The sequence below is a fragment of the Vigna unguiculata genome, chromosome 10, assembly GCF_004118075.2.
Source record: "Vigna unguiculata cultivar IT97K-499-35 chromosome 10, ASM411807v1, whole genome shotgun sequence".
Classification (NCBI taxonomy): Eukaryota; Viridiplantae; Streptophyta; class Magnoliopsida; order Fabales; family Fabaceae; genus Vigna; species Vigna unguiculata.
This window is the reverse complement of record NC_040288.1, coordinates 685,014-712,775: the sequence shown is the minus strand read 5'-3', so window position 1 is coordinate 712,775 and position 27,762 is coordinate 685,014. Positions and strand designations below refer to the sequence as shown.

The 27,762-nt window shown below is 35.5% G+C and overlaps 2 protein-coding genes across 6 annotated transcripts; one reads left to right on the top strand and one right to left on the bottom strand.

Annotated features, from left to right (window-relative positions):
* Positions 1-758: 758 nt before the first annotated feature.
* On the top strand, positions 759-27,490 carry LOC114165777 (TATA-binding protein-associated factor BTAF1). Of its 4 annotated transcripts, XM_028050359.1 has the most exons (29): positions 759-909; positions 1,676-1,767; positions 1,854-1,948; positions 2,459-2,673; positions 3,206-3,260; positions 3,830-3,911; positions 4,437-4,771; positions 5,127-5,235; positions 5,361-5,955; positions 6,143-6,275; positions 6,472-6,540; positions 8,147-8,358; positions 15,142-15,364; positions 15,497-15,670; positions 16,987-17,412; positions 17,491-17,925; positions 18,056-18,175; positions 18,258-18,722; positions 20,100-20,638; positions 21,010-21,502; positions 21,579-21,647; positions 24,323-24,427; positions 24,507-24,734; positions 24,814-25,077; positions 25,153-25,202; positions 25,389-25,498; positions 25,596-25,678; positions 26,484-26,696; positions 27,022-27,490. In XM_028050359.1, exons 2-29 carry the CDS (start codon positions 1,719-1,721, stop codon positions 27,190-27,192), a joined length of 6,117 nt encoding a protein of 2,038 aa, XP_027906160.1. In that variant the 5' UTR covers positions 759-909; positions 1,676-1,718; the 3' UTR covers positions 27,193-27,490. The 4 variants fall into 4 exon arrangements, 2 of the variants coding, with proteins under 2 accessions (XP_027906160.1, XP_027906161.1); XM_028050360.1 differs by lacking the exons at positions 6,143-6,275; positions 6,472-6,540; positions 8,147-8,358 and having other exon boundaries at positions 5,361-5,535; XR_003599778.1 differs by lacking the exons at positions 24,814-25,077; positions 25,153-25,202; positions 25,389-25,498; ... (1 more) ...; positions 26,484-26,696; positions 27,022-27,490 and adding an exon at positions 22,004-22,067 and having other exon boundaries at positions 24,507-24,526.
* LOC114165778 lies at positions 12,631-14,370 on the bottom strand. 2 transcript variants are annotated; one of them, XM_028050361.1, is made up of 2 exons: positions 13,270-14,370; positions 12,631-13,033 (listed from the first exon to the last, which is right to left on the bottom strand). In XM_028050361.1, the coding sequence occupies exons 1-2, from the start codon at positions 14,252-14,254 to the stop codon at positions 12,996-12,998; spliced, it is 1,023 nt and encodes a 340-aa protein (XP_027906162.1). In that variant the 5' UTR covers positions 14,255-14,370; the 3' UTR covers positions 12,631-12,995. The 2 variants fall into 2 exon arrangements, with proteins under 2 accessions (XP_027906162.1, XP_027906163.1); XM_028050362.1 differs by having other exon boundaries at positions 13,291-14,370.
* Positions 27,491-27,762: the final 272 nt, after the last annotated feature.

Sequence of the window (27,762 nt, the reverse complement as noted above, 5' to 3'; positions counted from 1 at the left end):
AAAAATTAAAAAAGTAAAAAAAACCACGTGCTGACACATGTCACATGATTAGCATCGTTACTGGACAACTAACGGAAAGAAAGCGATCGCAATGAATTTTCAAAAATAGAGGACCTACTTGAGATTTTGGTACAAAAATAGATACCTCTAGAATGATTTAACCTTAATTTTAAGCAAATTCAAAAACCTTAGAGATTGAAAAATACATAATATTTCATTGGTTTGTGTTGAATTAGCTACTTTTTAAAAAAAAAAATACTAAGTATTTTGTTTGTAATAGTTGCAACATAAACTTTTTTTTTCTTCTAGTATTGTATGTTTCAAGCCCACAACTATATATATAACCATTAATTTCTAAAGTATAATCTTATAATATTATTAACCTAAATGAATTTAGAGGTTTTTAATATAAAATGAATTATATAAAAATATTATTTTACATCTTATTAAAATACTTGTTATAGTGCCAGTCTCACTTCCAAATATTATAAACCAGTCTCAATCAATTAAAAATCAAATAATTTAATTTTTAGAAAATCAAAAACAAATTAAATAAATTAAATAAAAAACAAAATTACATATATATTATATATATGTAACAGAACAACAACGAAAGCCAGAGAAAAAAAATGAAAAAAAAACAAAGAAAGATATATAATATATTATATATATATATATATATATATATATATATAATGATCAGTAAAAGTAAAAAAAATGAAATAAAAAAACAAAGAAATATATATTATATACGTATGTCATTACTTCAAAAGAGGAAAAAGAGAAAGAGGGATCAACGACGCCGCTGAACTAGCGTCCCGACGGAGCTGCCACGCGAGGCGATCAGAGTTGCCGTGCGAGACGATCGGAGCTGCGACGTGAATGACCGGAGCTGAGATTTCGAAATAGGTCAATGTTTTAAAGTTCTATCTTCTCTTCTTCTTCGATTAGGGTTTTCGAGTTGAGCTTCAATCTCTGTTTTCGCATGGATTTTCGATTTGGAGCATTGGGGTTTTGGTTTGGGCTTAAAATCCGAAAGCCAACAACATGTTTTTGTGGCATTTCGTCTCGTTCTTCGAATTCGGTGACTCCTCTCGAATTCGCGAGTGGTACGAGTCGACGAGTTTACTCCGAGTTCACTACGAGTTTGAAAAAAAACGAGTTTATATACGAGTTAACCCGTGAACACTGTCATGACTCGACGGGTGTACGAGTCAACCCGCGAGTTTGATAACCATGGGTTGAACGAAGCCAGTATTTTTATCACTTTTATATATCCGTAGTCTATTGTTTGACATGCCTGTCTATAACAGAGTCACTCAATGTTAACCAAGATCCTCTCTACTATATTGTTTATGAATTATCCATATTTCCAACAAGTTATTTGTATTATTCCTATCAAATATTACTATCAGGTAGAGTCTACAGTTATTTGGAAAATTGCAAAAAAAATATTTGCTTTTCCATGATGTTAAGTGTGTCTAGTCCTAGGAATGACTACAGAGTGCATGACTTGATGTTACCAAAGTTATTTATGCCTTTGATAATCTTCATATTTAATGGTAACTTATATGTGGATGTGGATTGCTGAAAGGTAGAAAGTACTTTGATGCATTGTTGCAAAAACGTTATCAATGCTTTTATTCAATAGCATATTTTTTGGTTTGTACTGTAGATTATAGGCAAAGGGAGCAAATAAGCATTTGGAATGATTTGCTATGGCCCAGCAGTCATCTAGGCTCCAGCGTTTGCTTACTCTCCTGGACAGTATCCTTCACAATTTCCTTATTTCTACATTTACTTAATCCTTTATTTAGTTTTTTCCTGAATTTTCTTTAACCAAACTTTTATAGCCGGGTCAACCCAAGCTACAAGGTTGACCGCTGCTCGTCAGATAGGGGACATTGCAAAATCACATCCTCAAGACTTGACCAGTCTTCTCAAGAAGGTATCAGTTTTGCTAAAGTTCTATTAATACTCTATATCTGTAATATGTTCCTTTATGTACTGTCTTCATTGTAATGTACTTGTACCTTTTTATCTCTGTCTCTCTGCTATCAAAAACATTTTGTTGGTAGATGGACTCTATGTTTAAATATTGAGATATGAAACCATTTCTGGACCTGCTTGTGATGGTTCAAGCTTTTGGAATAGTTTTTTGACATGTTTTTTAGCCTCTTTTGTGAAGTAAACAAGATTTAAGTTCTTAATGTTTGCTTGCTGCTTCTTTTATTTAATAATTTTATTTAAAATAAAATTTCAGCAAAAGGTTATGATTGCCTGCTTCTGTAAAAAGAGCAGGTTAATGTTGAAACAGCATCTAATAACTTGATTTAATTTAGTTTCAGCATGTTTTGAAAGCTATACAAGATAATCATTAAATACTTATGGTTGTTTCTTTTATTTAATGCTGATAACAATAATGGGCATTAACACCCTGTTTTCATTTGATGCTTAGGTTTCTCAATATCTCCGCAGTAAAAATTGGGATACACGAGTTGCAGCTGCTCATGCAATTGGATCAATTGCTGAGAATGTTAAGCACATACATTTGACTGAACTTTTTGCTTCTGTTGTATCAAAAATGAGTGAGAATGGGATATCTTGTAGCATTGAGGATCTGTGTGCATGGCCATATTTACAATCAAAAATTACAGGAAGCTCATTCAGAAGGTTGTAAAAAGAATGATTCTTTGATAATTCTTTTTTTTGTGGCATAAAAAATATTTCTATTTGAGAAAAAGAAGGAAGGTACAGGTAAGGGGAGTAATCCTTCAACATCGAAGACAAAAATAATAAAAAACAAAAAACTGGCGGTGCTCACCAGGCTGCCCAATTCCTTGCTTATAAAAACTAGAAATATCTTGAAAAAGCTGTGGGCTGAATACTGAAGGGAAAAATAAGCAAAATTATATGAAAAAGGTTCAAGGGCTAAAAGACATCTTTAGAACTTGTGGCTTTGTACTCCAGTATGTTGGACCAAAGAATTGCACTTAAACTTTACAATGCCTAAGTTTTAGCCCAAAGTTTTTACCCAAACCTATGTACTGAACTACAAAAATCTGTTCCAAATTAAAATACATCTAGAGAGTACCATGAACTGAAAAGTTATGACTTGATATGGTTTGAAAAATAGTTTAGCCCTGCTTCTGTTATGACGAATGCATTTTATTTGGAAGATATTAACTTTGTTCCTTGATGGCAGCTTTGATATGAACAAGGTGCTTGAATTTGGTGCCTTACTAGCTTCAGGGGGGCAGGTAGATCAATAATCTCTCTCTCACACACAAATATTTTATCACTTGTTGTCGGTATGTTAGGATTAAAAAATACCATACATATTAATTGCTTTCCTTCATCCAAAAGAATATAATACAGACAGAAGAAATGTAAATGGTCTAGGAGTAAGGAGAGAAGGAGTGTGAAAAAGTACTTCTCTACTTTGTAAAACTTTTATAAATCTAAATCTGTTTCTTCCCTCTAATAATTGCTACTAGACTTGATTATGATCTAGATTTTCAGCAAAAAAGATCAAGCACCAAAGTACAGCTTATTTTTCAAACTACCAAAGAATTGCATCCTTCCTTCCAATGGTTTTCATAATTTTTTTTAGTGATTATTTTAATCTGATTACATTATACTGGAATTAGATGTTTCAAGATACTACATTGGTTATGAAATTATAGAAGTTTTTAATTTCCATCACGTTCTCATGGAGCCCAGCCTATAAATGTACTTGTATGTTTTAATTTCAATTCCTTTTGAGGTTTTCTGTTGTCTCAATTGCATGTGCAGCTATTGCATAAATATTTTTCTTGCTCCATTTCAGGAATATGATATTGGAAATGATAGTATAAAGAACCCAAAGGAGCGATTGGTTCGACAGAAGCAAAATCTTCGACGTCGTTTAGGTTAGTAAGAATGCCTAATGGTGTAGTGTGTCATTGGCCAGGCAGTGCTATTGAAATGATGACTAAGAAATAAGTTGATTGCTAAACTTGTGTGGCATATGCTAACTCAATATCTGCTCTAGTTGATGTAAATGGACAACTGTTGAGAAGTTGATTTGGTGACAATTGTATTATGGGGTTTAATAAAAGGAGTACTTGCCATATATTTTCAATGCTTTGATACTCCTTTTACTTTCCCCATCTAAAGGAGTTGAAACAAGGCATTAATTTACTTTCTATTAGCTTAGAAGTCTATTTGTTCAAGTGCTTTTTTTTAATTTTAAACATGCATAATTATTTGTTGATTATGTTCATATAAAGCTTAAGCATATAAAAAAGCAATTGAAGCTAAAACGATTAGCTTATTCAAGTCACACTCAAAGAAAACTATATCATTGAACTCTGACCTTCCCCATGCCAAACTTATACTAATGCACCCTAAGTTTATGTGCTCCTGATTCTAGAAGCTCCTCTCAATTAATGTAGGTTTGGATGTCTGTGAACAATTTATGGATATCAGTGATGTAATAAGAGACGAAGATCTTATGGTGTCCAAATCAGACCCACATCTGAATGGGATTGATCGTAGAGTTTTTACTTCTTGTTCTGCACATAACATCCAGAAAATGGTTGCAAACATGGTTCCTAGTGTCAAATCAAAGTGGCCAAGCGCAAGAGAATTGAATCTTTTAAAGCGTAAAGCAAAAATAAACTCAAAGGACCAGACAAAAAGCTGGTGTGAAGATGGAGGTACAGAGGCATCAGGTGCTCAAAGTTTGACTCCAAAAGGCACATGTCCTGATTCACTGAATTACAGTAAGGTAGTATTCTGTTTTTCTCATCAGTTAAACGATAATTTCTGGCCTCTAGGGCGCGTCCCTCTGATTTCATGGCACTCCTATTGTCATTGGTGGCAGCAAATAATTTTTAATAATTATTATAATTATTCAACTTTTATTGGTTGTTGTTATTGCTATTCGTGCTGCCATCCTATTGTTATTGTTGTATGATACAACCTTTTACGCCTAAGCAGGATAACAAGCTTTGGTGTGTTGGTGTCTTGGAAAATGCGATCTTAAGCTCTAAATAGTTAATAAACGAGTAGATTCTTTTTCTTTTTTCATCTCGTATGACAAGGCGTGATTTGAAATTATTTTAATGCATCATTTTGTTCAGGTATTCATGGATGTTAATCATGACGACGATGGCTTTGAGCATGATGGGGATGGGCAATGGCCTTTCCACACTTTTGTTGAGCAACTTATTATAGATATGTTTGATCCTGGTAAACATTTCGCCCTTTGTCACTTTTTGTACCATTTGATAAAAGAATGTTGATATTCATCTACTGCTATATTTTCACATCTATTTATTTTCTTTGAATGCTTATTTTTCAAATGCTGTTGGCAGTTTGGGAGGTACGACATGGTAGCGTGATGGCACTGAGAGAGATTTTAGCACATCAAGGTGCTTCTGCTGGCGTATTTAAACCTGACTCACACATGGGTGGGACCCTGTTTATTGAATTGGAAAACAAAAGTATACCAACCACATTGAAGAGAGAGAGGGAAATTGATTTAAATATGCAAGTTTCAGCTGATGAGTTTGATTCAAACTTGAAGAGGCCAAAACTTGAAGATGTGTCATCACCAAACTTTATGGATAGTGTGATGACTTGCAACAATATTACTTCTGAAACCCATGGATGCAATTTAACTTTGGATTACGGGAACGGGCAATTTAATGGTAATTCCAATGACATGGATCTGGAGTCTCACTCTGATGGCTCACGTGATGCATGCAAAGAGTCTGCCATTATAGCAGAACAGAAGGGTCATCTTGATGACAATCAGATGCCCTCTGGAAATCTTATTGCGCTGAGAAATCTTCCTCAGAACTGTGAGCTGATGAACTCTGTTAAAGTGGCTAGAAGATCCTGGCTTCAAAACTGTGAATTTCTTCAAGATTGTGTGATACGCTTTTTGTGCGTGTTGTCACTTGATCGGTATGATATTTTTGTTCGTTTATTTCTTTTAAGGCATGAGCTAGATCCTGCTGAACTTCTGTTTATGTAACTGATTCCAAAGTACTGTAGTTCCATGTGCTATTGATGACTCTTTTATTAAATAGATACCTAAAAGCTGTCTCCTATCTGCAAGTTTCTTTATTCATATTTTGTTATTTTATTTCAGCTTTGGAGATTATGTATCTGATCAGGTTGTTGCTCCAGTGCGTGAAACCTGTGCACAGGCTTTAGGTGCTGCATTTAAGTATATGCATCCGGCACTAGTAAATGAAACATTGAACATATTGTTGAGAATGCAGGTAAACATTGTTTAATGCTGCAAATTTCTTCCAGTTAATAATGTAATTTACAATGCTTAAAGATGCATTTTGCCTTTTCATACTATCTCTGTGCTTTTCCTCCCCTTGAAGCAATTTCTTCTTTTGATGGGTTTTGGTTTGTGTTCTCTTAGATTTGTTTTTAATCTTTATGCTTCTGTTGTTGCCTTTTGTTCAGTGTAGGCCAGAATGGGAGATTCGTCATGGCAGTCTTCTTGGTATAAAATATTTGGTTGCTGTACGGCAGGTGCATATCTGTTTTCTGCCATTTATCTTTGATACTTCTGTCTCTCTATATTGGCACTGTTGTGTCATATTTTATCATGTGCAGTCTATTAGATATTATGTGCAGTAATTATTTATAAAATAGTGCATCTATCTATGCTGTTTAAATTTTTTCATTTCCCTTTTTCTGCATATAAAAGTTTGTTTCTTGTGAAGACCATCTGGGTTCTTCCTGCCACTGTCTCTGTACAGGCACTGTTCTGTCATATTTTATCATGTGCAGTTTGTTAGATATTTATATACAATAATGATTTATAAAATATTCTGTATCTAACTGTGTTTAAATTTTTTTTACCGCACTCTTCCTTGAGTATAAGTTTTTTTTCTTTTCTTGTGAAGGCCCTGGGTTCTTCTTTCCACTGTCTTATTCCCATCCTTGATCCATTGAAGCCTAATTTGCTTCTTATACGTGTGTGTAAATATATTTTGAAAACTATAAATCAGCAAAATGAAAACTAATGACTTTCAAACTATTCTAGCTCAGTACAACTTTTTTTTGTGTTTATTACCAATTTCTCATAACTAAGAAAATATAAATATTTGGAAGACTTGGGATATGTTTGGGATGATTACTCGAATACAAAAAGAACAATAATCCTACTTTTCTTTTCTCAATCTAGATGGTCATGAGCTTATGGTTAGTAGTATCTAGATCCCTAATCTTTTACTGTACAGAAACTCTATGTATTTCTGTTCTACTTGGATATAGCTGGATATATTAGTTTTTATAGGATTAATAGCTGTTTTTTTGATGTGGTTGTGTTGCATGCAAATGATTGTTTGACTAAATCCTCTTTGCTTTTAAAATAGAATTCTCTTTGTCCAAATGATATGGTGTTTGCCTGGTAGGATAGGGTTGGTGTTATATTGGAATTCTGAAAATGATTAGGTTGTTTAGTTTTATTGGGGATTCTTGAGTCACATTTGGTTCTATGACTTTGACTAGGTTTTATTGTTTTGCCAACAATGGTATAGCTGTTTAATGTATTCCCAAGTTTGTGAAGATTGAATTTAATGGTTCACTTGAGTGGTGAGGTCAACTGTTTATATGTTCAAATTGAAATGATGTCTATGAAGGATGTAAATGTGATATCCATAGAAAATAAACAGTAGGTAAAAGACCCTCATCCACTCAGTAGTAGTTAGTACCGGAGTGGAGAGCCTACACCATTTGACTCTAAAGAAAAAATATCTATATCAAGTGTAGGACTGATAGCAGGCTGATAAGATTTTGCTGTGTTCATTTTCAATTTGATAGTGATATGTTCTTTCCCCGTCAAGGACATATTAAATAAACTGCACACTACACTGCTAGAAAAACTTCAGACCAGAGCCCATCTGATTCTTATTTTGGTGTTTCTCTTAATTCAACGGTTGATGACAGTTGTAGGCATTACAAAGCTGTAACTGAACATAACTGGTGTAGGGTGTTGTTCGATTTATGAAAACCTAGTAGTCTTTTCTTGATTGATGTGCTGCTTTGCTTTTTATTGCTTAAAATTTGAGACAGGTTTTGCATTGTTCCTTCTGGCTTTTGTTTTGCTTGATGCGTCTTTTACTGATGCTAGGAGATGTTGTCTGATTTGCTGGGACGAGTTCTTCCTGCTTGTAAATCTGGATTGGAGGACCCAGATGATGATGTCCGGGCAGTTGCTGCTGATGCTTTAATACCTGCTGCATCTGCAATTGTTTCCTTGCAGGGTCAAACATTGCATTCAATTGTGATGCTTTTATGGGATATATTGCTTGATTTGGATGATTTAAGTCCGTCCACCAGCAGGTATTTTACTGGCTAAAGTTTTGGTAGTTACCTTTACAATCTTAGTTATGGTGTCCCCTTTTGTTAGATATAATGATTGTTTGTTTGATTAGTTTTCAATGCACCATCACTTATAGAGCCACTTGAAAACTATAGATTTTTAAGTGACTGGATTTTTATTTCTGAATTTGATAAGCACATAAGGAAGGTAGCTGCTCCTAAATATAGACTCCGTTACATACTAAGAATGTATACACGCTAAAACGATTTTGAAGAGACTGAATTTTTATTTCTAAATTTGATAAATACAAAATGAAGATTGCTGGTCCTAAATATAAGGTTCATTACATTTAATACGGGGATTTCAATTGAGACCATACAAATCTCAAGAGTCTAAGAATTTGTACTTGCTACCTAATGATAAAAATGAATATTAATTACAATAATTATAACCAACAACAGAGCCTATAAGTTGATGAAATTGTGAGTGGACCATAGGTTATTTTTTGGATGATTTTTGATTAAATGTTGACTTAATAATTGTCTACTCAATTTTGTTATCCAAGTCACAAATATTCTTAAAACAATTAGGAAGATTTTAAATTCTGTCATGTTATACTTCATGAGTGCAAGCCTTGGCACAGCAGTAAGGTTATTGCCTAGTGGCTTGACTACGGAAGCATACATTTGCCGTGCCCGTACCTAAATAGGTGGGAGCTTCCTGCATGGGGTCACCTTATGTTATACTTCAGGATTCAACTAAAGCCAACATTTTGAACAATGAAATAAAACTTTTTTGTGTGGTTTCCGCAAACAAGTAACTGTTGTGTCACACGCAAAATGCCTTTCTTCTTTTCATTGCACCCTTAACCAACATATTTATTCTGCTAGGATTAAACTACTTATTTTACTTTCTCTGATTTTTTTTTTTGTGTGAAAGTTTTTTTTATATTACAATTCTTCGTTTACTGCTTGCTAGATATTTTTTGAGGTTTAACTATACTTTAGTTTCTGCAAATATGACTGTTTGATGTCCTTGCTAAATTTTGTCGGGTTTGAATCTTTCACATCTTTTGATCTTTCATCATTAACTATAGTTAGGTTGGCTTTTCAGATTAAGATGATTAAATTATTTATTTATAGGTGTGTAATTGAATTAAGCAATATATTTAGTATTTGATATAAATAAGCTAAATATCAATATATTTAGTATTTGATATAAATAAGCTAAATATATATATCATTATTTTTTGTCTTTCAATAATTTGCTTTTAATATTGCTATGTTTAACAAAAAAATTATTAATTAGTTATTATATTTTTGTATTTTTCAATGACTGTAATATGATTTATTATTTAATATATCACAGATAGTATTTTGTCTCCATAGACAGAAATAGACAGAAATAGGAAAGATATTAAATATGTTTCATATTTTTGGAATTACTGATTATTAAGAATTAAAAGTTAATCAATACTCTTATTTTTATATCATTACTCAATTTAACATACTATATTGAATATTTTTTTGACAATAATCTTTCCTTAGGTATACAATGGCAGATGTATAACTATGAAATAAAAGTTATATTATATGTAATTACCTTCTTAAAATATTCCGTGAACAAAAGGTAATGATAGTTTGCATGGGTTTTCTTGAAGAGATTTCAGATAAATGAAACAGTGAAAAAACTTATCACTGTTACTGTTTTACTACTGTTTATATAAGAAGATAGTAAGCAGAATACAAAGAGTCAAGGCCCAGTCCTAACCCTAACCCTAAAGAAAGGATCCCATACATGATAAATAAAATATTACATCTCAACACTCCCCCTCAAGCTGGAGCATATAGATCATATGCTCCAAGCTTGGAACATATAAATTGAATTCTAGGCCCTCTTAAAGATTTAGTCAGAATGTCTGCAAGTTGTTCATTAGAGCTGACAAACTCTGTAACAAGATCCTTGGATAGTAATTTCTCTCTAACAAAATGACAATCAATTTCTATATGCTTTGTTCTCTCATGAAACACCGGATTGGAGGCAATGTGAAGGGCTGCTTGGTTGTCACAATATAACTTCATCTGCTCATTTTCACAAAATTTCAACTCTTGAAGGAGTTGTTTAATCCATACTAGTTCACATGTAGCTAGAGCCATAGATCGATATTCCGCCTCTGCACTAGATCGAGCAACAACACTTTGTTTCTTACTTTTCCAAGATACAAGGTTCCCTCCAAGGAATACACAATACCCTGTGGTAGATCTTCTATCAATTGGACAACCAGCCCAATCTGCATCACAATACGCTTCAACTTGAGTACTTCCCTTGTTCTCATACAACAATCCTTGTCCTGGGTTCCCTTTTACATATCTGAGAATGCGAATCACAGCATTCCAATGATCAATGTGGGGATTTTGCATAAATTGACTAACAACTCCCACTGGATAAGAAAGATCAGGTCTTGTTATAGTAAGGTAGATGAGTTTTCCAACCAACCTTCTATATCTCTCTGGATCTGAGAAAAGTTCACCTTGATCTCTTGTTAATTTTTGATTTGAGTCCATAGGGCTATGAATGGGCTTGCAATTTGTCAGACCTGTTTCTTCCAAAATATCAAGAGCATATTTTCTCTATGCAATGATGACACCTTCTTTTGATTGCGCCACTTCAATACCAAGAAAATATTTAAGACGACCCAAATCTTTGGTCTGAAAGTGGCTAAACAAATGGTTCTTCAATTGAGCAATTCTAGTGATATCATTTCCTGTGATAACAATATCATCCACATAAACCATAAGATAAACACATTTGTCAGGAGAAGTATGACCATAAAATACTGAATGATCCGCTTCACAACGTTTCAATCCAAAATTCTACACAACACGACTAAATTTACCAAACCAAGCTCGAGGAGATTGCTTCAAGCCATAGAGAGAACGATGCAACTTACAAACTAACCCAGACTCCCCCTGAGCAACAAACCCAGGAGGTTGCTCCATGTATATCTCCTCTTCCAGATCACCATGAAGAAAGGCATTTTTAATGTCCAACTGATACAGAGGCCATTGGTGAATGGCAGCCATAGCAAGGAAAAGACGAACAGAACTTATTTTAGCCACAGGAGAAAAAGTATCACAATAGTCAAGACCGTAAACCTGAGTATACCCCTTAGCGACGAGACGGGCTTTGAGTCGGTCTACAGCGCCAGTCGGACCAACCTTAATAGCATAGACCCATCTACAGCCCACAGACTTCTTACCAGGAGGAAGAGAGACAAGTTCCCAAGTCCCACTGTGTTCAAGTGCCTGCATTTCATCAATCATGGCTTGTCTCCATCCAGGATGACCAAGTGCCTCATCAACATTCTTAGGAACCTTAATGGTAGACAAGGAGGAAACAAAGGAGAAATATGGAGGAGACAAACGATGATAACTCAAAAAGTTATAAATAGGATGTGGATTACGAGTAGAGCGAGTACCTTTCCGAAGGGCAATAGGCCAAGTGTGATCGGAGTCAAGAGAAGATGAAGAGGATGAAGGATCCATGATTCGAGAATCTGGTGGAGAAGGATTTGAGTCACAGGGGTCTTCAGGCAAGGAAGGAGTCACTGGAGTGCGACGCTGATATGTGAGAAGAGGTGGTTGAACAATGTCATTGGCATTTTGAGGTTGAGTTTCAGGAAGAACCAAGGGATCACAGGATGGTAAAGGAAGGACTTGTTGAATAGATGAACTCTCCTCCATGGAGGACAAGAAAAAAGGTGTGTCCTCAAAGAATGTAACATCAGCAGACATAATACCTTTTGGTTGAGGGAGAATAACATTTATACCCTTTCTGAAGGCGAGAATATCCCAAAAAAACACACTTAATAGCCTTTGCAGAAAGTTTATCAAGACCTGGAGAGACATTATGAACAAAACAAGTACATCCAAACACACGTGGAGAAACACGATACAAAGGATCATTTGGAAAAATTATCGAGTGAGGAATTTTATTTTCAATAGAAGAACTGATTAGAAAACAAGCAGTGAGGACTGCATCTCCCCAATGATGAATAGGAACATTGGTATTCAACATGAGAGAGCGTGCAATTTCGATAAGGTGTCTATTCTTTCTTTCGGCTATGCCATTTTGTTGTGGAGTATGAGGACATGTTGACTGATGTAAAATTTCTTGGGAAGATAAAAATGAGGAAAACGCAGCAGAAAAATATTCCTTAGCATTATCACTTCTGAGAGTTTTAATTGTCTTCCCAAATTGGTTCTTAATTTCATTAAAGAAGGACACAAATATGGATAAAAGTTCCGATCTTTCTTTCATTAGATAAACCCAAGTACATCGAGAGAATTCATCAATGAACGTTACAAAATAGTTAAAACCAAAAGAAGTGACACGACTTGGTCCCCAAACATCAGAATGAACAGTAGAAAAAGCAAAATTACATCGTGTCTCAGACTTTTTAGGGAAGGAAGATCTAACATGCTTTCCTAACTGACACGATTCACAATCTAAGGCTTGAATGTGTTTGAGACTCGGAACCATCATCTTCAACTTAGACAAATTTGGGTGACCTAAACGATCATGCAAAAGTTTTGGGGATGAAGTTGCAAAACAAGATACTGAGGAGCTTGGTTTTAGGAAATAAAGTCCCCGTGACTCATGTCCTTCTCCAATCAGACGACCCGTACCATGTTCCTGTATAGCAAAGGAATTAGCAGTAAAGGTTACAGAACAATTTAAGGAACGAGTCAATTGACTCAAAGAGATTAAATTGTAAGGACAATGAGGAATGTACAAAACAGAGTTTAAATTTAGTGAAGGTGATAAAGAAACTTTGCCAATTCCTTGAGATGCCACTTTGGATCCACTTGCAACAGTAATAAAATGAGGACTTTTGGGAGAGGAAATGGAGGAAAATGAGGAAATGTTACCAGAGACATGATCTGAGGCACCTGAGTCAAGAATCCATGGACTAAGACCTTCCACAGATTGAGAGATGCATGCAGTTGACATTGAAGAGGATGGGCCAGGATTGTTGGATTTCTCAGATTTGTACCTCAAGAATTCTTGGTACTCTTCATAAGAAATTCTAGATTCTGAATGATCAGACTTGGACACATGAGCAGCTTTATCGGGAAAACCATGTAAGGAATAACACTTGTCTTGGGTATGGCCCATTCTATTACAATATGAGCATTGAGGACGCCCACTTCGACCACCACGTCCTCCACGGTTGCTCCAACCTCCTCCTCTTCCTCGTGGTGCTATCATTGCTGATGTTTCAAAAACATCAGTTGAACTTTCATCTTTGACCAATGTAGGTACACGAAGAAGTCTAGTAACTAAGTTGTCCATCGAAGGGATTTGATCACCGGCTAAAACTTGATCACGCACATGATCAAAAGTCGAGTGTAGGCTCCTCAGAATTAAGACCATGTAAAACTTATCAAGTTTTTTGTTGATATCTTCTAATGAATCAGCCACAAAAAAACTCTTCAATTCTTCTACTGCAGCCCTAGCCTTTCCTATATGAGAAACCATATCATGATTGATTTGTTTGAGTGAGGCTACTCTTTGAGTTGCATCAAAGAGGCGTTGAATGTCGTTAGCAAAAATATCTTGTGCCCTTTTCCAAAAAGAGAAGCATGTCTTGTAAGGTCTCAAAATGTCTAAGACCCCTTGCTCAACTGATTGCCATAAAACAGCACACAACTGAAAATCCAATTTCTGCCACTTAGGTTTCTCTTCCTCGGAAATATTAGAGACCTCTTTTTCAAGATGATCATGATAACCTTGACCAAGAAACCACAACTCCACCGAAGCTGACCAAGAGGAGTAATTTTTCCAGTTCAGTTTCGCAGAGGTAATAATAGGAGTAGCTGATAGAGAGGGAGACATTCCACCCGTAGAAGCCATTAAAAAAAAAACTTAACTTTTGAGAAGAAACCCTAGGTTCAAGATATGGTCACCGAAACAGAGAACCAAGAGCAGATATAAGACCAGGAGGCTCCGGCGAGACGAACGACGGTGGCGCGGCGCGAATCCGGCGCCGGGAAGGCGGCGCGTGGTGTACACGCGCTTGAAGGCCGCCGGAGAGAAGCGGAGCGTGGCAGCGCGTGCGGAGGTTTCCGGGGACGTGACTTGCGGGGATGGGTTGCGCTCCTCGAGGCGCACCTAACCCTGACTTCGCCAGAGTATACACGCCGGCGGCGACGGCGGACGGCGCGGCGGACGGCGGCGGACAGTTGCGGAAGACGGCGGACGATGACAGTCACTGTGACAAACAGTGAAGATGAACCAGACTCATGTTCTGGCTCTTGATACCATCTTGAAGAGATTTCAGATAAATGAAACAGTGAACAAACTTATCACTATTACTGTTTTACTACTGTTTATATAAGAAGATAGTAAGCAGAATACAAAGAGTCAAGGCCCAGTCCTAACCCTAACCCTAAAGAAAGGATTCCATACATGATAAATAAAATATTACATCTCAACAGGTTTAAAACATATTTAAACCATTTTTTAATTATCATTTGCTAAACTAATAGCTTAAATTTGTTTCCAAGTAAATGTGACGCTTTTTTTGTAATTAATTCTTTGAAGTAGCTGAATCAGAGTACTCGCATGAATATAAGTTCATCATTATTTTAGTTCAGAGATTATGATAAATGGTTTTTATAATTTCAAACGGAAGCTTACCTCTAATTCTAGGTTTTGCACTATGGTTTACGTTGTATTGAGGCCAAATGATTGTTTTACAATGGTATATTAGTATTAATATGTTAATTATCTGTTTGCAGTGTAATGAATCTACTGGCAGAAATCTATTCTCAAGAAGATATGGCGCCAAATATGTATGAAGTTTTGAGATTGGGAGACAAGGAAATGGAAAATGGAGGTGGTGGTTCTTGTGATGGCGATGGAGAAGAAAATCCTTATGTGCTTTCAACATTGGCACAACGTTTGTGGCCCTTTATGAGGCATAGTATCACATCTGTTCGCTATTCTGCAATACGGACTTTGGTATGTATTTTCTTTCTTGATTTTTAGTGAAAAAATTGAATCTCATCTTATCAAATGTATTTATCAAATGGTTTCTTTCTCACAAAAGGTGGTACAATTGTTGATGTCTTGCCATGAATTTTCTATCTTCAGGAGAGGCTACTTGAAGCTGGATATAAAAGAAGCATGTCTGAGTTGTCTGGTGCTTCATTCTGGCCCTCTTCTATATTTGGAGATACCCTTAGAATCGTATTCCAGAATTTGCTATTGGAAACAAATGAAGATATTTTGCAATGTTCTGAGAGAGTTTGGAGTCTCCTTGTTCAGGTATATGAGATTTGGTTTTGTACAAGGCCTAAAGAAGGTTTATTTCATCTGGTTTCACATTCTGTCAGCTTTTGTGATGGAGAGATAAACATATTTTCAGGACTATATTTTAACTGTTAAACGAAATTAGTTTATATAGTTTCAGAAATCATGTACAGTACTATGTTAAAATAAGTAGTAATATTACATGCGTGCACATTATGATCATTCATGTGTTCCTCTCTTAGGCACTGTTTGGTTTTGAGGGCAGGAATTGAGAAGATAGAAATAAAGAAATAAGTTGTGAATAGAGGATAGTTAAGAAATGAGATTGAATATTTAGTTGTTTGGTAGAGGAGAAATAGATGAGTAATAAAGAGAGGATTTTGAAAGTTATGTAATTTGATTGGAAGTAAGGATAGAGACAGAAAGATGAATAAGAATGGTGAGAAATAATACAGTGGGTTCTACCCACTATTATTTTATTTATATATTTTCTTTTCTCCTGCTACCTCTTTTTCCCTCTACTATACCGAACAAGGGGTTAGAGAAGTGATAATTCTTATGGAAACCAGTTGGTATATAAAATATGTTATTCTATTATCCTAGCAACGTAGTCATGTTATACTTTTGAGCTACTATTGCAACAATCTCTTTCAAGCTGGAGCATGTAATAATTTACTTTACCATGTTTCTTAGACCTCTAGGAGGCTTTGTAAATACATGTGCTAGCTGGCTGGTCATTTAAGTTGATAAAGCTACTAAAAATGCACCTTTACATGATATTTCCTGGATTAGACTACAATCCATCTCTATGTGTCTAGTTCTGATAATGGCCTGGTTTGTTTGTGCTTACTTTTTTAAGCGTCTTTCAATAAAATAAACAGATTTCAATTTTTGAATGCGTTTAATCTGCTTATTTTAAAAATATAAAATTTTCTGTTTTTTTAATAAGCACATTCTGTCTGCATAAATAAGTGATTTTTTAGAATTGTTTATTTAAAGAATATTTATTTTAAGTTTGAACAGATTGACTGTGACGTTGATTCTTTATTGTCTTCTTTTTTCATCAAAGTATTTTATGTTGAAAGTTTGCTTTGTTTCATGTAAATCTTCCCACTACTTTATGTATCTAGTCAATCATTGTTGTGGTGTTATAGATGTTTACAGTGGTCCATTTTTTCTGTAGAATTTTCTGCTCACCTCTTCCCTTCTCTACGCCCTAAAAAGTGATTCCATAGTCTTCCACCTTTGGTCGTGGTTGTTTAAATTTTACATGTATTGAATTGATATCTCTATTTTCTAATCCAACTAGTTGTCTGCCTGCTTAATGGCAGTGTTCTATGGAGGACTTGGAGATGGCTGCAAGTTCTTACGGGTCTTCTTGGATTGAACTTGCATCTACACCATTTGGATCAGCATTAGATGCCTCAAAGATGTACTGGCCAGTTGCTTTTCCACGAAAAAGTCAAATTAGAGCAGCTGCTAAAATGAGAGCTGCAAAAATTGAAAATGAACGGGGTTTGGAATTTAGTCTTGATTCTATTAAAGGAACTATTCCACAAGATAGAAATGGAGATGTTCCTATGAATTCTGTTAAGATAGTTGTCGGTGCTGATGTGGACACATCTGTTACTCATACCCGAGTAGTTACAGCAACTGCTTTGGGATATTTTGCTTCTAAGCTGCCAGTGGGTTCTTTAAAATATGTGATTGATCCACTATGGAGCTCTCTAACCTCTTTCTCTGGTGTCCAACGACAGGTACGTATTTGAGTACATATACAGCTCAGCAAACTTCAGCCTTCCCTACCTGCCATTAATTTTTTCTATTGTATTTAGGTTGCATCTATGGTACTTATTTCTTTGTTCAAGGAGATTAAGCTCAAGAATTCGTCCAAAAACCTTGATGGTATACCTGGTGCCCTCAAAGGTTGGTTGCTGGACTTATTAGCATGTTCTGACCCAGCATTCCCAACAAAAGATTCACTTCTTCCTTATGCTGAGCTTTCCAGAACTTATGCAAAAATGCGCAGTGAGGCTGGTCAATTACTAAATGTAGTCAAGTCTTCTGGTATGTTTGATGAGTTATTGACAGCAACACAAATTGAGTTGGACCGCTTGAGTGTGGATGACGCTATTGGTTTTGCTTCAAAAATTCCAGCTTTGTGTAATGATAGTTCTGCAAATGAGTCCTTGGCAAAGAACATCATGGATGATATTGAATCCTCCAAACAGAGACTCTTGACAACTTCTGGATATTTAAAATGCGTTCAGGTATACTTAAAAATTTATTACTTTGAACTTTCTTGAAGTGGTTCGTATTACATGTTTTGTATTTCATGTGTTTTAAGTTGTCGGCAATGATTTTGACTTGCTTATTTACTGTTCATCTGATGATTTGCAGAGCAACTTGCATGTTACAGTCACTTCTGCAGTTGCGGCTGCCATTGTCTGGATGTCTGAATTTCCTACACGACTTACACCAATCATTTTACCTTTGATGGCTTCTATCAGACGAGAGCAGGTGTTGGTTTAGCTTTTTCTGTTTATCTTTTGCTTGTTTACATGTTTAATTTATTGATATTTGATAAAATGACAACTTTCAGGAGGAAATACTCCAAATGAAGTCTGCTGAAGCCCTTGCTGAGCTAATGTATCACTGTGTTGCACGTAAACCTTGCCCCAATGATAAATTAATTAAGAATATATGTAGTTTAACTTGCATGGATCCCTCTGAGACCCCTCAAGCCAAATCGCTTTGTACCATTGAGAGTATCGATGACCAAGGTCTTCTGTCTTTTAGAACTCCTGTGAGCAAACAGAAGTCAAAGGTCCATGTGCTAGCTGGTGAAGATCGTTCGAAGGTGGAGGGATTTTTAAGTAGACGAGGATCTGAGCTATCATTGAGGCTTCTATGTGAAAAGTTTGGTGCATCATTATTTGATAAGCTTCCTAAGCTGTGGGATTGCCTTACTGAAGTTCTTAAACCTATAGAGGACACTGAGGAAAAGCAAGTTACTGTGTCTATTGAGTCTGTTAGTGATCCTCAGACCTTGATTAACAATATCCAGGTTGGCATTTTAAATTTTATCTGTGTTTTTGGTTCATCAATTGTAAGATTTTGCATCACTAGCTGTGAATAAATGAGCTAGACTGCAGTATCAGAAAATGGGATTAAATTGTCAAAAAAAATGTCCTTCTCTGAGCATTTGGATACAGTTTTAATTTTTTCTTGTAATGTAGGATTGAACAGTTGAAGATAAGACACAAATGCAATGGATTTTCTTATTATTCACAATGTTCCCCCATCTGTAGGCTTTAAATAAAAGACTTACAGATTTATAGTTGTTGAAGTTGCTTGAGTGGGTGATTTTAATCCGCAGTAATATGCATATATGTATATGTGTGTGTGTGTTAGCAAAAAGTGTATACAAGAAGGATGACAGGACAAGTTTAGACTATGGGAACCTGTATCTATTAGACTTTTCAGACTGCCTAGAAAACATCTTTTATAAAGATTTACAGGACTGCTTTTCTGACTGCAGATGGAAGTAGTTAATTCTCAATATTATTTCACTGACAGCCGGTACAACTTGTCTTTTCTTAACAAAATGATTTACAAATGTCGTTTGTTGAGACTGAATTAATCTCTCCGCTGTACTTTTTATGTCATGAATTTTTTCTTTATGCATGCGATTATGTAGAGTATGAAAGCATGTTACAAAATTTTGGTGGTACCCATGATTGTGTAAACACCAGTGAACCAGAGCATTATGGTGATGGACATGCAAATATACTAGTTGAGATCTAGGGGGGATTCCAAATATGCATTTTTTTATAAGCACATGCAGAAGAACACTTTTCTGTTAGCTGAATATATTTCATTTTTTTATTGCTGCGTGCGGAAAGCGGTTTAGATATTGAATTTTCTAAGAACCATAACTATGATTACACTCTTGCCTTAATGAACTGTTGAATCATATCTAACTTAGGTTGTTTGCTGAATAGAAGTTTTTTGAACATTATTTTGGATTCCTACGGAGGTTGACTAACTAAAATAAGTACCTTGTTGATTATAAATCTATTAAAAAAATTGCCAAGGTAAAATTCCTTGGAAATATTCGATGTAAAGAACCTTTCTTCCTTTTGTTGGCATTACTACCTGTATGACAAGGTGCAGAAAAAGTTGTAGTAAATTTTTTGGTTACATGTATTGAAACATTCTTAGAAGGTGTTATCTCTCTCTAATTATGTATCATTGTGTGTTTTATGTTGCCCTGCAGTTCAATGGCTTCAAGTAGAAATGTTGCCTGTTTGTTGGACTTATAATACATTTTTTGCATTGATTACTAGTTCAATAATTCTTCCTCTTTAACCTTATTCATTTGTAACGTTTTTAGTGATTGCATATTGTATTCTGCTTAATATACGACATGGTTTTCTTGTAGGTGGTGCGCTCTGTTGCTCCCGTGTTAACAGAGGAGTTGAAGCCAAAACTGTTGACACTTCTCCCATGCATCTTCAAGTGTGTTCAGCATTCTCATGTTGCTGTTAGATTAGCTGCTTCACGCTGCATCACTTCCCTGGCACAGTCAATGACTGCGAAAGTTATGGGAGCTGTGGTTGAAAATGCTATCCCAATGTTGGAAGATTCATCATCTGTTTATGCTCGACAAGGTGCAGGCATGTTGATTAGTTTTCTAGTTCAGGGGTTGGGTGTAGAGTTGGTCCCTTATGCTCCTCTATTGGTGGTTCCACTTTTGAGGTGTATGAGTGATTGTGATCAGTCTGTTAGACAGAGTGTGACCCATAGTTTTGCTGCTCTTGTTCCTTTACTTCCTTTGGCTCGGGGCCTTCCTCAACCAATTGGACTAGGGGAAGGTGTATCTAGAAATGCAGAAGATTTGCAGTTTTTAGAGCAACTGCTTGACAACTCTCATATTGAAGATTACAAGTTGTGCACTGAATTGAAAGTAACATTGAGGAGGTAAACTGGACTTACTTGTCTAATATTTCTTTGGAGAGAAGACGGTTTAATATTCTAATTTGGAAAGTATGGTTTGATAGTGAAGTTGAGTGTTAAATTTTCACATAACGCCTGCTATTGTGCATAAAAAAAGAAGTTCTGTTTGAAGTCTCTGCAGCAAAGATGACAAGTCAGAAGTGTTGTCATCCGAGACCATGCTCTCTCTCCTTCTAATTTATTTTTTCTCTAGTTACTTTGTTCATTGCAAACGTTTCAAGTATAATTTTATTAGTTACTTTTTTATCTAAACCTTTTATATTTTAATATTTGCGATCTATTAATTTTGCATTTACCTTTTATATTTTATTATACCGTTGTTCTTGTGTTTTCAGGTATCAGCAGGAAGGCATAAATTGGTTAGCTTTTTTGAAACGTTTCAAGCTTCATGGAATTTTATGTGATGACATGGGACTTGGAAAGACACTTCAATCATCAGCAATTGTGGCCTCTGATATAGCTGAGCATCGGAATACAATTGGGAATGAGGATCCTCTGGCTTCTTTAATTATCTGCCCATCAACTCTAGTTGGGCACTGGGCCTTTGAGATAGAGAAGTATATTGATGTTTCTGTTATATCTAGTCTTCAATATGTTGGTTCTGCTCAGGAACGAATGCTTCTTCGAGATCAGTTTTGTAAGCATAATGTCATTATAACATCATATGATGTTGTGCGTAAAGATGTTGATTTTCTGGGACAGCTACTCTGGAATTACTGCATTTTAGATGAAGGGCATATAATAAAAAATGCGAAGTCTAAAGTTACACTTGCTGTAAAACAGTTGAAAGCCCAACACCGCTTGATATTGAGTGGGACACCTATACAGGTTTGTGATGAGTTTATATCTCATTTAAGTTACAATCTGTCACTACTAATCTTATAAATGTTACCCATTCTTGCAGAATAATATAATGGACTTGTGGTCCCTCTTTGATTTTCTGATGCCAGGCTTTCTTGGAACCGAGAGACAGGTACCTTTTTTGCTGATTGTTATTATATTTTATATTGTTACAATAATATACTGCAACCCATGCTTGGTTATTGTTATAATTGGAGAACATGATACATTTGGTATGTTAGGGTCTATTGTTTTTCTGCTTGTCATTAAAATTCATGTTGTTACAATAATACAACTGCGACCCTTGATTGTTTTTTTGTTATAATTTTGGAAATATGGTACATTTGGTATGCTAGGGTCTGAAGCTTTTAGCTGCTTGTCATGATAATTCATGTTGTTACAATCTTATACTGCAACCCATGATTGGTTTTCGTTATAATTTGGAACCATGATACATTTGGTGTGTTCGGGTCATGTAACCATGTGCAGGTCAGAATCATGTGCAGTTCTTATACAAGTTGATATAGTTGACTGATAATCATCCAAGCATTTGGTGAGCCCACTTTCAAAAAGCCAACTTTTAAGGGGGAGAACTAAACACTTAAATACTACGCACTGAGCATCACATACTACTTGATGTGGGAAATAGGCATTCACAAATTACGTGAGTCTCTATTATAGCACTACCCTTAAGAGCCAATGTTTTGGCTGCTTTCATCCTACGATGCTTTGCTAAGTGATGCTTTACTTAGTGACGCATCACAAAGTTCCTTGTTGGTCAAAATTCCTTTTTGGTAGCCCTTTCCGAGATACAGGCAGCTCCGATACTAATTGATAAATACCCAAGCTCGTTCAGAACCCACACTCAAAAGCTATAGCCATAGCCATTAATGGGGATAATCAAATGCTTAAATGCTTCACTAAACTTTCTATATTACTTGACTTTGGACTTAAACATCTCCTAATACCAAATCCCTATCATTGACCAAATGAATTATATCCCTTTATATTATTTCAATGCTTGTGTTGAAGATTCCATATTGATTAGATATATGACTAAATTATATAGTGTATAAATTAATAAAACCTCACCTTACAAGTTGATTTTGTTGGGTTGAGTTAGTTTTAAACTCATCTTTCTAAGGTGGGGTTAAAATCTAAGCTAGGTTTGTTGGGCCTATATCCCGCTATCAGTCCACCTGCAAATATCTAGTTCCGTATTCAGGATGTCTAGCTCTCGGTATGAGGGTTGGAAATTTCATATCGGTTAGGGATATTGCTAAATTATGCAATCTGATTTTGTAGGGTTGAGGTAGACTTAAAGTCCACTTTCTAAGAGCTTGTTTAGATCAGCTCAAGTTACACTTAAAAATATTTCCCAGCTTCGTTTACTGCTTCAAACCCTCATCTGGGTTTATTTTTCTGGGTGGCACTACCTTTGGAGACAACATTTTTTATTCCAATGTCTATTAATTGCTACGTGATAGAAGTAAACATGTCATTATATGTCCTCAACCGAAGCCTAGCTGGAATGTCATTGACCACAATGTCATTCATGCTTTTAATGAAATTTAGTATTACTAAATATGTTATGAATAAGTCTTTTTTTTTCTCATTACACTTGAATCAGATTAAAATCGAAACGGAAGCACAAGATTTGGGTGATAAACTAGCTTGGGAGGTGTTTCCTCTGCTCTCATAATATTGTACATAGGTTTCCCTTAGTTAGGGAAAGAATGTTACTCTACAGGATATTCAACCTTCTTACCCTAAATTTCTACAACTTAAATTGGAGTTATTACAAAATAGTCCTCTTATGGGGGATCCCTTAATACATCTCAAAAGTCTAACCTGAGTATCCTAATGACTATAACATGGGGAATGATGAAGTTTACTAAGCATGCTTATCAAAATAAATGTCTAGCGTTGTTCTAGATAGTAACTTAGCTTCCTAACCAACCTTCAATATCTTCCTGGTTTAGCATAGGATTCTTTTGGCATAGTAGAAGCTGGATGTACAAGTATCAATTGGCTCAGTATCCAACATACCAATTTCTTGTAGAATATTGTGCACATTTCCTGAGACATGACTTCCGTTGAGGGATCCCTAATTCCGGAGATGCTTGCCTTCCCAATTATTTATAATTAAATGAAAGCATGATGCAGAAGTGGGCCTCTTCAGTGTTCATACCTGAATCCCTAAAGTATCTATGGGGGTTTTATGGATAGAATAACACCATTCTTGGGCTCAGTATCCAACATACCAATTTCTTGTAGAATATTGTGCACATTTCCTGAGACACGACTTCCGTTGAGGGATCCCTAATTCCGGAGATGCTTGCCTTCCCAATTATTTATAATTAAATCAAAACATGATGCAGAAGTAGGCCTCTTCAGTGTTCATACCTGAATCCCTAAAGTATCTATGGGGGTTTTATTGATAGAATAACACCATTCTTGGGCCTCTCTACTTAGCCGTTTGCATTTATTTGGTGCTTGACATTGGCTTTGTCCATTTTGGCTTTTGGTTATCTCACGTGCAGTAACACTCCTTCCCCTCACAACAGAGCCATGTAACCATTAAAATATGTAGAATGTACTATAAAACAATGTTCATTCAAATTTGTAAATTTCCCTCATGATAGTGTGCCCGTTTATCATATTTTGTTCAGTTTCTTTAGCATATTTTAGCCATCTAGCTCCTATTTTTTATTTTTTTTTAATGTTAGTACTTTCTCTACCAAGCACCAATGCATTTTAGCGTACTTTTTAAAATTGTTTTCACAATATTTAATGTGGCTTTAACAGTTCCAAACTGCATATGGAAAACCACTTTTAGCTGCAAGAGATCCAAAATGCTCTGCTAAGGATGCTGAAGCAGGAGTACTGGCTATGGAGGCATTGCATAAGCAGGTAATTTTCTCTTTTTTATTATCATTGAACTACAATTGTTTTTTCTTGCCTTCTAATTAGATGTACTTTTGTCCTCTAGGTAATGCCTTTCCTCCTTCGTAGAACAAAGGATGAAGTCTTGTCTGATCTGCCAGAGAAAATAATTCAAGACAGATACTGTGATTTGAGCCCTGTACAATATAAACTTTACGAGCAGTTTTCTGGTTCTCGTGTAAAACAAGAAATGTCATCTATTGTAACAACGAATGAGTCTGCTGTACCAGAAGGAAGTGGCACTTCTACTAAAGCGTCTTCACATGTCTTCCAGGCAATTATATTTCTTTAATTATTAGTTAACTATTGTTCCTTCTATTTTTTAACACCCAGAAATACATTCCATGTTACAGGCACTCCAATATTTGCTAAAACTCTGTAGTCATCCATTGCTTGTCACTGGTGAGAAGATTCCAGATTCACTTTCTCCCATCCTCTTAGAACTGTTTCCTGCTGGCTCTGATATTGTTTCAGAACTTCACAAACTCCATCACTCCCCAAAATTAGTTGCTCTTCATGAGATTCTAGAAGAATGTGGAATTGGAGTTGATAATTCAGGTTCTGAGGGTGCAGTTAACGTTGGGCAGCATAGGGTCTTGATATTTGCTCAACATAAGGTGATGATTACTGTTTAGTTGGAGCTACCTTTATTGTAAAGATTAAGAAATGATTTACTGATTGTTTATTTGCAGGCTTTCCTGGATATAATTGAAAGAGATTTGTTTCAGACACACATGAAAAGGTTAGTTCCTGGACCTAGTCATCCACCTATTAAATTATGGTTTGGATTCCCATGCTTGTTTCATTGCATTGAATGATTTTTTCGTTATTGAACAGTTGCTGCTTGTTTATGCATGGAAATATGATTCTTTTAGATGGGTGTATTTTATTCAGAGTTTTCATCTTGGGTATTTCCTTCGTGTCACAGTGTCACATATTTGCGGTTGGATGGATCAGTTGCATCGGAAAAGCGTTTTGAAATTGTCAAAGCTTTCAATTCAGACCCTACCATTGATGTCTTATTGCTTACAACACATGGTAAGGTCTTTTGGCACACCTTAATCTATCTAACCATTTATTTTTCTTGTAGTTGTAGCTTAATATTTGGAAATTATATGAAATTCTCCATCTGCAGTCGGTGGGCTTGGTTTGAACCTGACATCTGCAGATACCCTTGTTTTTGTGGAGCATGACTGGAATCCAATGCGAGACCATCAGGTAATCATGATCCATTTGGTGATTTCTTTGGGTTTTCTTTTTCAGACCAAGACGATTCTAATTGTCAGCATAGAATTTTAATTAGCTTTAGGATTAGACTTCTTTCAACAGATTTTTAATCAGGTTTTTCAGATTCAATTCTAATTGTACGTACTAGATAGTAGTTTGTCACCTGTGTCTAGCTTTAGAGGCTTGTTTAAGATATTGTGAAAAATCACTTTTTTTTTTAAGAAAAAATTGATATTTGAAGTTGTTTTGAGCCAACTTTTGTCAAGAAGAGCAGGGTCCAAAAGTAATCCAATTGCAGATTTGTTCTGGAAGCAAATAGCAATAATAGCTTTTGAACATAATCACTTGTGATTGATGAGAGAAAGTACAGGGTTTGATAGGAAACTATTTTTTAAGAAAAAATATATCAATTCCTTGTTAATGAAAAAGAGTACAAATCTTGTCCATGTATGGTTTCTGAGAGAAAAATATATTTTAAATTAATAATATACTTAAAAACCTAAAATTGTTTTTATAAATAAAAGGGCTTTCACAATTATGGCCGCCACATGCCAAATGTCTTCTATTTCTATAGAATCTCTGAAAAAGAACATGGTTTATCTTTTCACAACCTTGTAGTAACTTATTAAAAGCTCAAGCTAATAGCTGTTAGTGGTATGGGTATATACTGTCTTCTTGCATGGCCTTTTTATATTTAATGCCTAACAGCATGGAGCTATTGTTATCTTGCTTTCAATAGGATGAAATTTCTAATATTTGTTTTTGTAATGTTACTGGTTATATTAATAACCTGCAGGCTATGGATAGAGCACACAGGTTAGGTCAGAAAAAAGTAGTTAATGTCCATCGACTAATAATGCGTGGTACTTTGGAAGAGAAAGTTATGAGTCTACAAAGATTCAAAGTGTCCGTGGCTAATGCTGTTATTAATGCTGAAAATGCTAGTATGAAAACAATGAATACAGATCAGTTGCTTGATTTATTTGCATCAGCAGAAACCTCCAAAAAGGTATGACTACTTGTTCTTGGCTGGTTTAGAATACTCTAAATGCAGAATAGTAGATTTTGAATGGGGGTTGTTTGGTGAAATGAAGATTGAGTATTATTATGTGTTTTCATTGTGTTTTTCTATGCGTTTTATGTATTTCCTTGCAATTTTATGTTGCTAGAAGATTAGCGTCACATTATTTTATGGATGGGGGGGCTTTTGTGTTGGGCTAGGGTGTTGAAATTTGTATGCAACATTCTTGTGAACCATTGCAATTTGGGAGAACTCCCTGATAGACCAATTAACATGATTTGTTTTCTGATGCTTTGGACTTGATCATTTATAGGGTGGTAATGCTGTAAAGAGCTCAGAGAACAATTCTGATGGAGACGCAAAATTAGTAGGCAGTGGGAAGAGATTGAAATCGATACTCGGCGGATTGGAGGAGCTATGGGACCAATCACAATATACAGAGGAGTACAATCTGAGTCAATTTTTAGCGAGGCTTAATGGCTAATACCCAAGATTCATTTCAGAGTCGGTGTACATATCCAAGAGTACAAATTTTGACATTGTAACATCTCATTTTTTTCTCCCCCATGCCCTTCAGTCATTTTTTGTCGTCACTTTTTGTACACCCCAATTCTGGTATCTGCTCCTGTGCATGCAGACCAGGTAAATCAGAGTCTGTATTTACAGGGCATTGAGGATAGCGAGTTTTGAGTGTCTTCAGGAGGGATGGAATAACATTTTTTGGATTCTGTATATATACACAATCAATCCTAATTATAGTTATAATCGTTGCTAACATCAAATTCTTTTCATTTTGCAATTTTCATTGGAAAGCTAGTAATACGAAATTACCAATACCTCAAATCTGCTATCGTCGTTTGGAGACAGATAGGGAAACGCATTTTTTATTTGTGAAGAATGGCTTAGTTTGGATGGTTTCCCGGCTAATGAGATAAAATAATGGAATAAGAGACGGGTCAAATTAAGTTATCCTTTATGGTGATATGGAAGATTAAAATTACCTAGTTTTGGGTTATTAAAATATGGAAGAGCAATAACAAAAGCAATAATTATA

Excerpts from the sequence above, each read along its gene's own strand:
- LOC114165777 (XM_028050359.1), top strand. The coding sequence starts at position 1,719 with ATGGCCCAGCAGTCATCTAGGCTCCAGCGTTTGCTTACTCTCCTGGAC. Across the intron at positions 25,679-26,483 it reads ATCCAATGCGAGACCATCAG|GCTATGGATAGAGCACACAG; the intron begins GTAATCATGATC and ends AATAACCTGCAG. Across the intron at positions 26,697-27,021 it reads CAGCAGAAACCTCCAAAAAG|GGTGGTAATGCTGTAAAGAG; the intron begins GTATGACTACTT and ends GATCATTTATAG.
- LOC114165778 (XM_028050361.1), bottom strand. The coding sequence starts at position 14,254 with ATGGCTTCTACGGGTGGAATGTCTCCCTCTCTATCAGCTACTCCTATT. Across the intron at positions 13,034-13,269 it reads TGCCTCAGATCATGTCTCTG|GAACATGGTACGGGTCGTCT; the intron begins GTAACATTTCCT and ends TTTGCTATACAG.